Raw genomic sequence first — 13,418 nt, forward strand, 5'->3', positions numbered from 1 at the left:
AATGAAAATTTGTATGACCGTCCACAGAATTAGTTTTGCTCTGAAATACATGAAATATCTTTCACCATTCCTTACAAAATCCTCATCTATTTGATAAGCCTCCTGCCCTGAACACATTGACATGCATAAAGTCCATAAACGTTAGAGCGCCCCCTACTGGCAGCTTTAAATATCATAATATACCATGTTTTTTAGCTAGCCCCTGAGTTACATTTTATCTACAGCTCTGAAATTTTGCACACTCATGTAACATCCTAAGACATACAAAAAAGTCTCTTGGAGCCATACTCCAAACCCTACAGGAAGTCCAGCATCTTCAATTGAAAGTGTCAATTTTTGCCATTTTCAGGCCTGCTATTTGAATGAACTCCTCCTAGGGCATTTCACCCAGTGAGACCAATTTGGCTCCACATCATCTAGACAAACAGCCCATCAAAAAAGTCAATCAGACCCATGCCCTATTTTGCATGCTGGAGCCGTGACCACACCCCCAAATATTCCATTGCGTCTATGCCGAGAGCAAAAGATACCTTTTCCTATAAAAGAATTCAACTTTCTAGAGACCCATCACGATCACAAAACCTCCGAGTGCAGCACGGGTCGACGAGCGCCACAGGTCGACGCGCGCGGAGTGCGAGGGCCCGATATCACCGCTTGCGGTTTTAATATTAGCTTGAAATTGTTGGTTCTCTACAGTTATGCTAGCAGCTTTGTGGGGTGTCCTGAGTTAGACACTGACATCAATAGGCCAATACCTGTTTTTTTTTGTTTTTTTAAATGAATGAGCATTTTAAGGATGTTAACGGTACTATGACTCTTGTAAGCACTGCTTATCAATGTGGTACTTAAAGTGTACTCTCATTGGTTCTTTACAAAATATAATAAGTTAACACTAAACATCAACTCTAGTGAAAAGTAATCTCACTTCAAAGCAAATGGTAGTGCACATTAGTTTGTAAGATTAAATGTATAAAAGAGACATCTATTTCTTTATTTTCTCCAGTACAGAACCAAAGACATAAGCGTTTACTAATACTTTGGTCTGAGTAAGCCTCGGGGTCTGTTTAATACTAGGTTTAAGGTTTCTCCACTGACTGTCTTAACAAAAACACATCTTAGTGGTGCAGATTCAACAGCTGTTGAGGTACTTCACCAAAAGCCACAAATGCTAACCTCATTGTGAGCTACAGAAAAGTCACAGTCAGTCATGGATAAAAACACGTCAAACTGTGGGAAAGTAACAGCAAATATCAACAGATGGGGGAAAACAAGGCCTTTATTTAAGACTGCAAAGAGTCTGACTCAGAACATTTCAATAGAATTAGTGAGAGATAATCAACAACCAGCGCTTCTGATAAATAACAACAGATCCACAAGTCATCAAGGGGGAGACAAGTCTTACTGTAGCCTTGGTTTCCTCTAGTGCTGTAGCATCCACGTCTCTGAAGTCCTCTAACACATTCTGAAGCCTGAAACACATTAGTATGAACTACTGAATGCCAAATACACCTCACAGGACAGTTATTATAGAACTGCATCTCTGAGGCACTCTGATTTTTACTGTAAAATTGAATTAACCAGGCAACTTTCTGTATGGAGTACAACTAAAAAAATGAACCATCAAAAAGGCACCTTACGTTTGTTTCCGTTTCCTTCCTCTTCTGGCTCCACCCGCTGCTCCTGCTTGGTCCTTTAAAAGTATAACAACCAGAAACCACGTAACAAGGTTATTATGATGAAATCATGCATCACTGTTTTTAATTTCAGCTACTGAAATTAATCAAAATTCTATATCCCTCGATTGTTACAGTCTGTGCTTCAAACCAAAGTCCACATTCTGGTGTCTAAAAGAAGCAAAACCACTTTGCCTTTGAATATAAAGGAAACAGAAGACTCGAGCACTCACCATTCCCTGTTCAGAGTGCAGCAATGTCCCAGCTTTCTCTTCAGTGGGCCTACCATCCCCAGGACTGAGATACCCTACTTGGGGAAGATGCCCCTGCCGATCCACCCCTGCATCTACATAAGGGCACACAGCTGCAGCAGGCCCAGTACAGTCTGTCTTGGCCTCCTCCAAATATATGGGTGGAAGAGGAGGCTCTGGGTGAGTATGTCCCTCTACCATGACTGGTTTCCTTTGTAAGGGTGACACAGACCCATCTTCGGTGGGTTTGGGTGTCCCTTGGGCTGGGGAATGGGCTGCTGCTTCCAGACTAAGTCGGGATAAGTCTGGGTTGCGCAGGGAACAAGCCCGTCGTGGGCTGAGGGAGACTGGGGCACTTGCCTGTGGCAGAGTTGGGACCGTTGTGGACGGGGTATGGTGCTCCACGGGGAAAGAAACTGGAGGTAAGGCACAGAAGGGTGAAGTGGGGTCAGATGGCCCCAAATGGGCTCCATCTTCCTGCTCTTTAGCACTGACTTGAAGAAAAGAGGTATAAATCGTGTCCATGAAAGAAGTGTAAGGATCAATAACAGATCTGCCCTCAGATCCTCGCTGAGAGGGTGGGGTGGATTCTTGGGTAGGAGCTGGAGCTAGTGCTGGAACAGGACTTGGAGCCACTTCAGGAGCGATTTGACTGACTGGTATGTCTTCCTCTGGGGTAGGGCTTTGGGTTTCCTGCAAGGGTACTGGCTTCTCTCCTTCTGAGGCTGGAGCAAGGTTCAGCTGGAGGACCAAAAGAGTTTAAAAAAAAAAAAAAAAAGACATGTTCAATAACAAAGATCGTGAAAGTGTTTTTATCTTTATCCTTTTATCCACGTAAAACTATTTTTCAAATCGTGGTGTCAGAACTCAGAACTCAGGATTCACTCTTGCATTCACATTCACCTACTTAAAATTTTGCTAATATACAGCATGATGCTTGCAGTTAGGGGCAGGTTATTACGGAAGAAGGAAAATCTGTAACACTAGCATGTACAGTTTAAAAAACAAAACAAAAACAAAAATGTTGTATCCGCCAGACTTCCTGCTAGTTGTGTACCTGTATGTTGTTGAGTAAATTGATGGCTCCATCAGGGCCCTGCAGCAGTGGCATCCCCAAAGCAGAGGCCTGGACTGGAGGTAGGAGAATGGAACCTGCTCCAATCCCAACCATGTTATGGAGGCCTGTGAGGCCAGGAAGATCTCCTACAATGCAAAAATTCACAGATACACTGATACACAGACTTACTGCTACATAGTCCCTGCAGTGTGCAAAGGCAATATTTATTCTTAAAACAATCAAAAAGAAATATAATGCAGGGTGGGTGCAAACTCACCTAATATAGCAGGGTTAAGCAAAGTGGGGAGTAACTGTTGGAGGATTGGGTTGTCCTTGCTTTGAAGAGATACAGGTATGAGGGTGTCAACACCAGCATCAGTGGGTACCTGAAGAGTGAAGATGAGAGGTTTAGAGTTTCAGACAATGAATTATAAAATAAATAAAGTAGGGCTGGGGGAAAAAAAAACAAAAAAAAAAACAGGAGACACAGACCAATTATTTACATTTTGAAGATGTAAAAAAAACAAACAATGTAGCTGGATAAATTACCCATTTTAGTTAAAAAAAAAATGTGTCTGAGAAGAGACTTTGCATTTTTCCAAGACTGAACAGAACACCTCCCACTACCTTTTCACACATTGTTGTTATTATTGTTACTCATTTCCTTCTTTAACCCTTCTTCTTTTAGTTATTGTTTTACAGTGTTGAGCATTTCCTCTGTATTTTCATATATCTGAACTATAATCAGCATGAAAAAATGTTTACAAAAAATGTCCATTCATGCCACAGGTACATTAAGACAGAAAGACTGTAAACAATCCAAATGTATAACATGTAAAGAAGGTTTCATTTTAAAGCAGGTTAGCAGACAACACATTTTAGTAGAAAAGGAAAAAGGTTGACTGTTTTTTGAGGAATTTAAAAAGAATGCAGTGAAAAACAATGGAGGAGTTAAGGAAATGAGCTTATAATATTTCCAAGGGAAACTAGGATGACCTCAGAGGAAAGAGCTATAGGAAATTGGGAGCGTACCTGAGGTTGGGTATGTTGGGTTTGCTGGGTTTGCTGTGCAGGAGCTAATTGGGTATTGGGAGGCGGGTGGAGCTCAGCAGAGCTCAGGGCAGCAGTGAGCAAGGCAGGGCTGAGGGGCAGGAAGGCTGCAGGGGGAGGAGGAAGAGTGGCAGGAATGAGTAGAGACTGAAGGGCTTGGATAGAGCCTTCAGCTCCTGCAGGAATCGGAAGGAGGCCCTGAGTGACCTCTAAGAGCCCTGGCCCAGTTAGGGTTGATGGGTCCAGGAGGCCAGAGGTCTTATCAAGACTGAGGCCCTCCAATGTGGTAGAGATCTGCTGTGACTGCTGGATAGGAACTTCCAAGCTGATTTGGCTCAACTGACCCAGTGCAGACAGAGGTAACAAGGAAGCCTGCTGTTGTAACAAGGAGGCCATTAGCAGAGCCTGAAGACTGGGTTTTTCTGTTAAGTCAGCCTCCTGTCCTGTAGAAGGGGCTGACGCTGGGGCTGGAAGTGGGTTTAGCAGGCCTAAAAGGTTCAGAGGCAACTCCCCTTGAGCACCACTCAGCAAGGGCAACAAGGGAAACAGATGATTGTTAATCTGCAGTTGCTTTTGTTGTTGGTCTTGGTTTTGCTGCAGTGTATCTTCTTGTTGTGTTATCAGTAATGGCTGCTGCTCTGACAGATTCTGTGGTGGCTGTGGTGTAACACTGGCAGGAGGTATCTGTGCATGTTGTCCTCCCAGCCAAAGCCCCCCTAGGGGCAATGAAGCCAGGACTGTGGGGTCCAGGACAGATGGTAGTCCTCCTGTAGATGACAACAACTGAAGCAGCTGCTCTTGGTTCATGAAGGGAAAGGCCTCTGCCAGACTTAAGGGAGTGGCTGAGTCACCTACAGCTGAAGGGTTAGGAGGACTGTGATTCTCTCCTTGGCGAGAGGAGTTAGTGAACCCGGGACTGGTGGCTGGAGGTTTGGTCAACGTAGAGATCTTTGGGTCCCCATATTCAGACTCTTCTGTTCCTGGGGGAAAGACAGGAATCATTAAAATCTGTTTTGGCTGACTTATCGTTCAACAACTTTTTATAGAAAGGTCTCAAGCTGGATAGCATACATTATTTTACATAGCACATGACTGTTGTGTTGCCTCTGGCACAGAATTCTAATACTTAACTTCAATTCACTTTAAAAGCTAAAACCAGCACACCAACACACTAATTCAAAGCAGTGACAAGAAAAGAAAAATCCATCCCTTGCCCTTGCTATACACTGCTCAAAAAAGATCAGAGACCAAATGTTCATCACAGTTTAACATCAGTTAAACTTCGGGGTATCAATCTTTCACCCACTTAAACGCAAATGAAATTGACAAGGTGCAACAAGACAACACCCAAAAAGTGAATGGTTTTGCAAGTGGTGGCCAAAGATCATTGCTCTCTTCTTATCCTTCCTGACTGATTTTTCTCTAGTGTCCTTGACACTACTGGTAGCATTAGATAGCACCTACAGCCTCTCATGTTGCGCAGATTGTCCAGCTCCTTCAGGATGGCACATCCACGCATGCCATCTGTACTGTGCTGTGTCATGTCTCAAGAGTGCGGAGGAGATACCAAGAGATGGGCCATTAAGTGAAGAGAGATGGACAGGGCCGTAAAAGGGCATCAACCCAGCAGTAGGACTGTTCCGTTGTGCAATGATGAACAGAAGCAGTACTGCCAGAGCCCCAGAGACTACCTTCAACAGGTTACTCATCTGCACATTTCTGACCAAACTTGTCAGAGACTCCAAGAGTATGGCATGAGGTCCCAACATCCTTTAGCGGGACCTGTGCTCACAAACCAACACCATGCAGCTCAACTGCCATTCACCAGAAAACACCAGAAGTGGCAGGTCAACCACTCGTGCCATTTTCTTCACAATGGTTTCTACTTAATTGGCTAGACTGATACTTAATTTTTAACTGATGTGCTATACTGTGATGTTCCCTTGATTTTTTTTTTTTTTTTTCAGCAGTGCAGAATAATCTATAAAGCCCATTTTTAAAGGAGACCTCACAGCTACAAATACAACACACGTTAAGAATAAGAATGACCAAAATTTTCTGTGTAATGCCAAGCTCTGCAAACCATATTAATTCAATACACATTCACAAGTTTAGCCTTATCTTTAACACTAAAACCACACTTCAGACTGAATATGATCCTCACCTGCAGTATGATTTCCTGGGGAAGACATCTCAACATCAGAGGTATGGTTGGAAGAGTTGTCCTCTTCCTGGGGCACAGAGGATGCTGCGAGAATGGCCAGAACATGGTTGCTAAGATCAAGAGGCTTTGGGGAAGTGGACACCCCTATAGGAACACTGCCTTGAGAATTGCTAAGGTCCACTGATGTAGGTTCATTCTTACTACAAATCTCTCTTGCCACAGTGCCCTGAGGCGAGGCAACCTGTAAAGACGACTGGGAAGCAGGTTCTACTGAAGGAATGTGATTATCCGTTTGCTGATGCTTGCCAAAGGGAGATGGAGGTGTTTGCTGAGATGGGCTGCTGCTGTTGGGGAAATCTGAGTTTGGTAACACTGTACACGAAGAATCTCTTTGTAGAGGACTTGATTTAGTAGACTGAGGATGAGACTGTGCTGATGTGAACTGAGAGGAGAGGTGAGGAGGAGAAAGGGGCTGTGAAATCAATGGGAGAGAATTAGTGTTATCTGTTCGGCATGGTGACCGAGTCGGTGAGTCCCTGACATTAAACATTGGAGAGGAGGGTGACTGTTTGGGGCTCTGTTTATTAGTGTGTCCACCTCCTTCAACAGACACAGATCCGGACTGAGCTAAGCCTGATGCTGAGACTGTAGCCTGTGCATTCTGCACACTGAGCAGATGTAACAGGGCAGACAAAGGCTGGGTTGGAGGATCTAAGCCAAGAGGTGTGGGCGTCAGTCCTGTAGTGAAGTCCAGAGCCTCATTTGACCGCAGAGGCCTGGAAAGCTGTGCTGTTTGTCGAGGAGCAGGGAACCTGGACATCTGCCCAGAGACGAGTTGATGATGGTTATCCGACATGATGGCATTCTGATTCTGCACAGCTGAGGTAGAGGAGGAATGTGAGGAAGAGGGGAATGAAGTGGACGAGGAGGAAAGATTGATAACTGTAGCAGAAACAGAATCTTCTGGTGGGGTCTTCCGCAGCCCATTAGAGAGCTGTTGGGTGTCTCTTAGCATGCTGAGGACTGTGGGAGATCGCCGTTGCCTCTTCCTATATGATGCATTGCGCTCTGCTGTAGGTGGCAGATGGGACGAGGAGGAAGTCAGGGACTGGACCAGAGAGTGGGATGGAGGAAAGAAGACAGTGGAGGCTGCTGCAAGGGAGGGATGGGGAAGCCTAGAAGCAATGGAGGAGGGAGAGTGGCTGTTATGTAAAGTGCTGTTTGTTACCTTTGATGTATGTTGCTGCTGTGCCTCTTTTAAGACCTCCAGAGAAGAGGTCAAGCTCGCCGAGTTGTTGGCAACATTTGAGCTCTGGCCCTGGGTTATCTGGTTAGCCAGCTGAGCCTTGGCAGCTGCAGAGAGGAGGCTGCTTGCAGGGAAAGAAGGTGGATGTGGCAGTTTGCCCTGATGGCTATGGTGGTGGTTCAAATACGGCCCCAGAGGTAAACTAGAGGGCCCTGCAGAGTTCAACCCAAAAACCTGTGATCCTGTACTGGAGGTTGGAGCCAAGATACTCTTTGAGGGCTTTGAGGAAAGACCATGAGGGTTACTACTGCTTTGGTTGGTCAGTAAGGAAGGATTACTAGGGTTTAGGAGGTGGTGATTATTAATGCTGCTGTTGCCTGAGTTCTTAAACTGCTCCAAGATGTCTTCCAGCTTGTATTTGGGTAGCTGGGGGCTGGGGTTGGGGGAGCCACAGGGAAGTGGGGAGTGTGGAGAGGAAGAGGTGGATTTCCTCCTTTGATGCAAGTTACTTCCTATCAGCGCTCCTCCTTCTGCTGCTGTTAAGCCTCCTCCCTGTTCAGACAGAGAGGAAGGAGAGGTTGATGGGTGGCAGGACCGCTGGTGTGGGGACATACACACATTATGGACAGAGGGAGAGTGGGAGGGAGGGGTAGAGCCACCCACAATGACAATGTGAGGATGATGAGTGTGAGTCTGTGTTCCTCTTCCTCCTCCACCAAGAGTCATAGAGGAAGAAGGAGGAGGTGAAGAGAGGGGTCCTAGCCGAGGAGAGACAGGAGTCTCTGGGGTTTTAGGTGTTCTTTGACCTTGACTGATACTTTGAGGAGTGGGGGTACGGGGTGACCTCTGTGGGGTGCTGTACACTGAAAATGAGGAGCTGGAGGATGAGCTGGAAGATGCTGAGAAAGCAGGATGGTGAAGTCTTCTCAAGGCATCTAGTGGATGGTGAGAGTTTGTGCCTGGGTGAAGGACAGGGGAGGAGCCATTGTAAGGATAAATAAATTGGTGGGAGGATTTAGGACTGGCGCAGGGGTTTGGGTGAAGGTTGTTCTGGGGCCGAGCTGGGACTGGATGGAGTTTTGGACAGAAAATCCCATGGTCCTCTTCTTCACGCTCTGTGGGTTCCCCCTTTGCATCACGACTGTCCACTCGACTGCTCATCTCTAGAAGTGGGGTCAAAAAAAAAAAAACACAGCTCATTAATTAATTTTTTCCAGAGACTGCTAAATGATTTACAAAGTAATTGCTGTGAAAAAAAAATATCATATAAAAAGAATTCAAATGTCTAATTTGTAGCTTGGCTATCTTGAAGAAAAAGTCGAGCTATTGTCATAGCTTTGGCAGCCGTGGCATCAGTTCGACAAAAACCTGGCCATAACTCAAGAACAATGTGGCCTAGGATGTTTAAATTCACACCATAGATGCATCTACTAAAAATCTTGGACAAGGTCAAGTTTTCTGAAAATCTTGTGCTCAATAATTTTGGAGTTTTCAAATTCATCACACAGAGCAGGAGAAATGTTTTATGCTTTACTCAGCTTTCAGGAGCTCATATGTTAAATAAATGAAGGCATGGTGTTTGTAAGCACTGCTTCTTCAATTCTTAAGTATTTTTTTATTGTTTCCCTTTTCTCTACCTTACACATACAAGCCTAATGGAGAGACTGATGGCTTATTAATACATCTCATTTTTTTTTGTCTTGTCTTACATTGCTAATATAAAAAAAAAAACCAGATCACAGATAAATGTGGAATCTTGCCATCATTTTAACATTTCATGGATTTTTACAACTATGTTAGCACAGATTTGCATTTTACAGTGCGTACACAATCTTTAGTAATCCTTTTTATGTAAATTAGTTATCCATTTGTGCCTGTTTAATTACAGTTTTTCACAACTTTTGTTCATACGGTTGTTTTCTAACACTTAGACAATTTAAATGTACTGCAGATATAAACCCACAGTGGCCAAACTGTACATTTCATCTTTATTTTTTGCTGTGGAAACAAAAGTTATTAAAAGTCAAAGATACTTTTCATGGTCATTTTTCAATACTCAAGTATGCAAATTCTTACTTAGCTTACTTGGAGTGAGCTCAGCTAGTGTTTTTACTGCTTCTCCTCCTTAATTTCACTGTGATTAATACTTACAATGGAAATTGCCCACAATTACTAGTGTCCTTTAAAATAATAGATTATTTAAAAAGTGTTCTAAGCACTTTGGCAAAATGCTTGGCTATAAAAAGGCCATCAATGTGAAATAATTTGCAAAGACTGAAGTAAAGACTGGACTGATTTGGTCATCATTTTACATGTTAGAGGCTAGTAAGGAACTGTACGCCACTACACTAAAATAAACACTGAATATTCAACAGAGCTGCAACATTAGTAAGATACATGTGCCGTATAAACTATAATATTATACATCTAGAGATGCTAACCACTATTATATTAATCCCCCTTTCTTGACTCTGAAATTCCACTAAAACTTTAACATTAGCCACAAAACCTTTGGCCATAACTTTTCCCGCAAATCTAAAACAGCCGAGCATTGGCACCCACTCAGTGGTGCTCTTGTTAATGATTGAGGTAAATGGTGTGCAACTTTTTTTTAATCCATGCAGGTTCCTAAGAATCAGATGTTGAAATTATACCCAAGTATGTGCAGAAGAAACTAAACCTTTCACTTTTGTTATCTGATAGTTTCTGAATAATCAGAATGGAGGTCGATCTGTGCAATACAAAAATAGTATACCTTCCCAGAGAGAAAATACCAAAACAAATTAAAATCAAATTATCTAGAGAAAAGAAAGGAGCTATCTAATGGGGGGTGGGGGGGTATGCTCAAATGTGCACTAATGTAGGAATTTAACTGCACAAAGTACATAGAAAATGCCTGGTTCAACAGTTGCTCCCTAATAGCCCACGTGACCTTCTTGGGCTTGTCTTGTATACATTGTACTAAAATATCCAGTTCACATGACTTGAGTCAGAGCAGTTTTACCCATTCAACTAAATCACAATTCACTCAAAAGTTAAAAGTGTTCACTATTTTCTAGTACTTTATGTTCAAACAGTGTTGGCTAAGTCAGAGAGGAAAAGGTAACAAAACAGAAGGGAATTGTGTTTTGCCAAAATGCAAACAGGTTTTGGGGAAAAAATAAGAGCAGGACAATGAAGTGGAGGAAACAAAGCATGCCGGAACTGGAAATCATGGTTTTTCCTGAATGTCTCCTGTTCTTAGGGTACAAGGACATGACTACTATTAAAATATCAACAGGAACAAAACATTTTTGTGTACAGCAATTTCAATACTGTGTGGCTGACAGCTGCCACACTCACCAACACAAAAATATCTGCAAGCAACAAATTTCCTTTCAATGCCACACCCACCAGCTCCCACAGGATTTCCGGCAGTCACTGGCTACTCATGCAGATGGACAAACCCACTCCCACGTGCATCTCACAGTCAAACACACCTAATCCACAATATGGATGCAAATTCATCCTTGTAAGGCCGTGACTTAAAGTGGAATAAATTGTATCTAAACATTATGGATTCTGTTAAAATTTCTCTGATATTCTTGTAATCTAATCAGCATGTAAGAGGGGAGAGAGGTAAGGTAGAAGAAAATGGATCTGAAGATTGACTTGAAGACAATTTATTAATAGGAGCCTCTCTCACTTTCATAAATGAAATTTCCTCTATAATTGGTTTTATGATCACGGTAATACTGATCATGTACTCCCATGCAAAACTGTGTTGGGTCCTGCACAGCCCTTTACCTGATATTATTCCTGTGCACACAGCACTGTCAACATTAGTCTATGTGGGAAAATCGTCAACATCTTACATAGAGACTTCATTCAAACAAAATTAAACCGAGCCTTTTCTGTTCAATATTTTTAGGAAATCTGTGAAAATTAAAATTGAAAAAAAAAAAAAAAAAATAATTTATTTTTTATTTTTTAGTTAATATCTAGTACCAAACTCATAAATGAGTAGCATGTCTCAAACCTACTGCGTGTCATTTACCTGGATGATGAAAGTTCGCAAAGGGCAGGTGTGAAGCCTGCATACTGCGACACAGAGCAGCCATCGCCACCACTTTCCTGCGATGATTACAGAGTTTGGTCATGTCCTGCTCTGCTTTGCCCAGTGGCTGGCTGTGCTGTTCCACCTTCGCACCTGCAGTGAAGTTGAAAACCTGCACAACACAGCAAAAAAGGAGGATCAGACAAAATTGAGACAGAACTTTATGCATAACATTTAATTAGATTCTCTCTGTACTTTTATGCCACTGTTACACAGAAGTTTCTGCTTCCGCAAGTATGTGAGGGTCTGCTTGGGTCAAGGTGATGTAAATTTTGTTACTGGACGGTGAAAACGAGGCTGTGTGCAGACATCTGTGTCCCAATCAATTTGTTGTGACTACTTGGACTTGTATGTGTAAACAAATCCAACTAGACATGCTTCCTACAAGTAGTCTAGGAAAAATATGAGAACTTCTCAGCTGTGATGTCAGCATCCACAAGTATATTCCCATCATAAGAATGGGTGCGAGATTAATATCAAAGTGCTTATTAAATGTGAAAACTCTATTATGTATTGCCAACCCTGACTAGACACACAAATCAACAGCACAAACAAGCTGACAGACTAGCTTCACCTTGTTGATGATGAGCGGACACTCGAGGCCACATTTGCAGGTGCCATCAGTCATCAGATAGGTCTTGACCTCTTCCAGATTGGATAGGGTAGTGCCATTGGGACTACAGAAAGAAGGCAGAGAGAAATTGCAACAAATGAGACACAGTTAAAGCACAAACTCACTCCCAGCTCCGAGCCTAACTCCACCCAGTGCAAAAATTCTGAAAAATTGCAATAAAATGTGGGCAGGGAGTAAGGGGGTGGACACTGATGTGTGACAGGAGAGGCTCAAGGCCAGAAGAAAATGGAGAGTGTTAGGAGAAAAAAAAAAAAAAAGCAATATAAAACTGACTAAACTATAACTGCAGATCAAGTGTACTGGTAGACCAGCTGCGTTGGTGGAGAAAAACAAATTTATCCAGACATGGTTAAATTCTCCATGTTCCACTGTGACTTTTCTGTTCTTTTTCAACTTGGAATCCATAGATGGGCGACTCAAGGCTAGCCACTTATACATCTACATCTATGCTAGTCATTGCTACTGAGGTTCAGCAAAAATAAGGGGGTAAGCTGTTAGCTGATAGACATAAGCTGGTTAGGCACTGTTCATATTCATCCCCTTTTTTTTTAAGGTTAAAGCCACAGGCTGGGGCAAGAGACCTGCACGTTTAAGACTCCCAGTCCAGGAGTAACAGTGTTTCAAGTGTTTCATTCTTGACTGTATAGAAGTGCAAGAGATTTAAAAAAAAAAAAAAAAGTCTGATTCAATTCAGTTCAACAAAAGTGTCATCTGCAACCACTGCTGAGCCATATGAGGGACTGAAGGAGAAAATGCAGTCCTGTGGTGCTTCTACAGCTGTAAAAGGCCACAAACTGGCAGCATAATTAAAAATACTCAGTGGAGAATTAGCAACAAATAGCATAAGCTCCCGAGAATGATGAGTCTCTGTCAATGTATAGTTAATAAAAGGTTTCAGTCTTGCACCAGGGCTGGGGTATCTGATGCCTACCTCTGTCTATGAGGCCTATTCTTTTTTATTACAAAAAATATATTTATATAACATTTTATACAATTTCAAAAATCATAATAGAAGAAATTTGCAACACAATGGTCAGAAAAAAAAACTATGACATTAAACAACTAAAGTCAAGTAACAATAACAGATTCTGCAGAGTCTATTTGCAGTAATAACAATCCAAGCTTTATTATACACTGAGATAATTTAATGTGACCTCAGCTCCATGTCTCAATGCTGTGCTTACCGAGCTTGCTAGTTACCTTTGGTGACTATGTATGTTATGGCTAACATTAAAATAAACTGTTCT

At 42.6% G+C, this 13,418-nt stretch overlaps 1 protein-coding gene across 2 annotated transcripts in view; it reads right to left on the reverse strand.

Moving 5' to 3' along the window:
- The window catches only part of mbd6 (methyl-CpG binding domain protein 6), a 32,051-nt gene that overhangs the window by 15,262 nt on the left and 3,371 nt on the right, over positions 1 to 13,418 (reverse strand). For both annotated transcript variants that reach the window (XM_030733418.1, XM_030733417.1), the window contains exons 4-12: positions 12,112 to 12,214; positions 11,478 to 11,649; positions 6,196 to 8,604; positions 4,014 to 5,011; positions 3,259 to 3,367; positions 2,982 to 3,127; positions 1,907 to 2,665; positions 1,638 to 1,690; positions 1,403 to 1,469 (exon numbers count right to left, since the gene is read on the reverse strand). In XM_030733418.1, the coding sequence (XP_030589278.1) occupies positions 1,403 to 1,469; positions 1,638 to 1,690; positions 1,907 to 2,665; positions 2,982 to 3,127; positions 3,259 to 3,367; positions 4,014 to 5,011; positions 6,196 to 8,604; positions 11,478 to 11,649; positions 12,112 to 12,214 (4,816 nt within the window). The remainder of the gene's footprint in view (positions 1 to 1,402; positions 1,470 to 1,637; positions 1,691 to 1,906; positions 2,666 to 2,981; positions 3,128 to 3,258; positions 3,368 to 4,013; positions 5,012 to 6,195; positions 8,605 to 11,477; positions 11,650 to 12,111; positions 12,215 to 13,418) is intronic.

This window comes from Archocentrus centrarchus, chromosome 7 (genome assembly GCF_007364275.1).
Source record: "Archocentrus centrarchus isolate MPI-CPG fArcCen1 chromosome 7, fArcCen1, whole genome shotgun sequence".
Classification (NCBI taxonomy): Eukaryota; Metazoa; Chordata; class Actinopteri; order Cichliformes; family Cichlidae; genus Archocentrus; species Archocentrus centrarchus.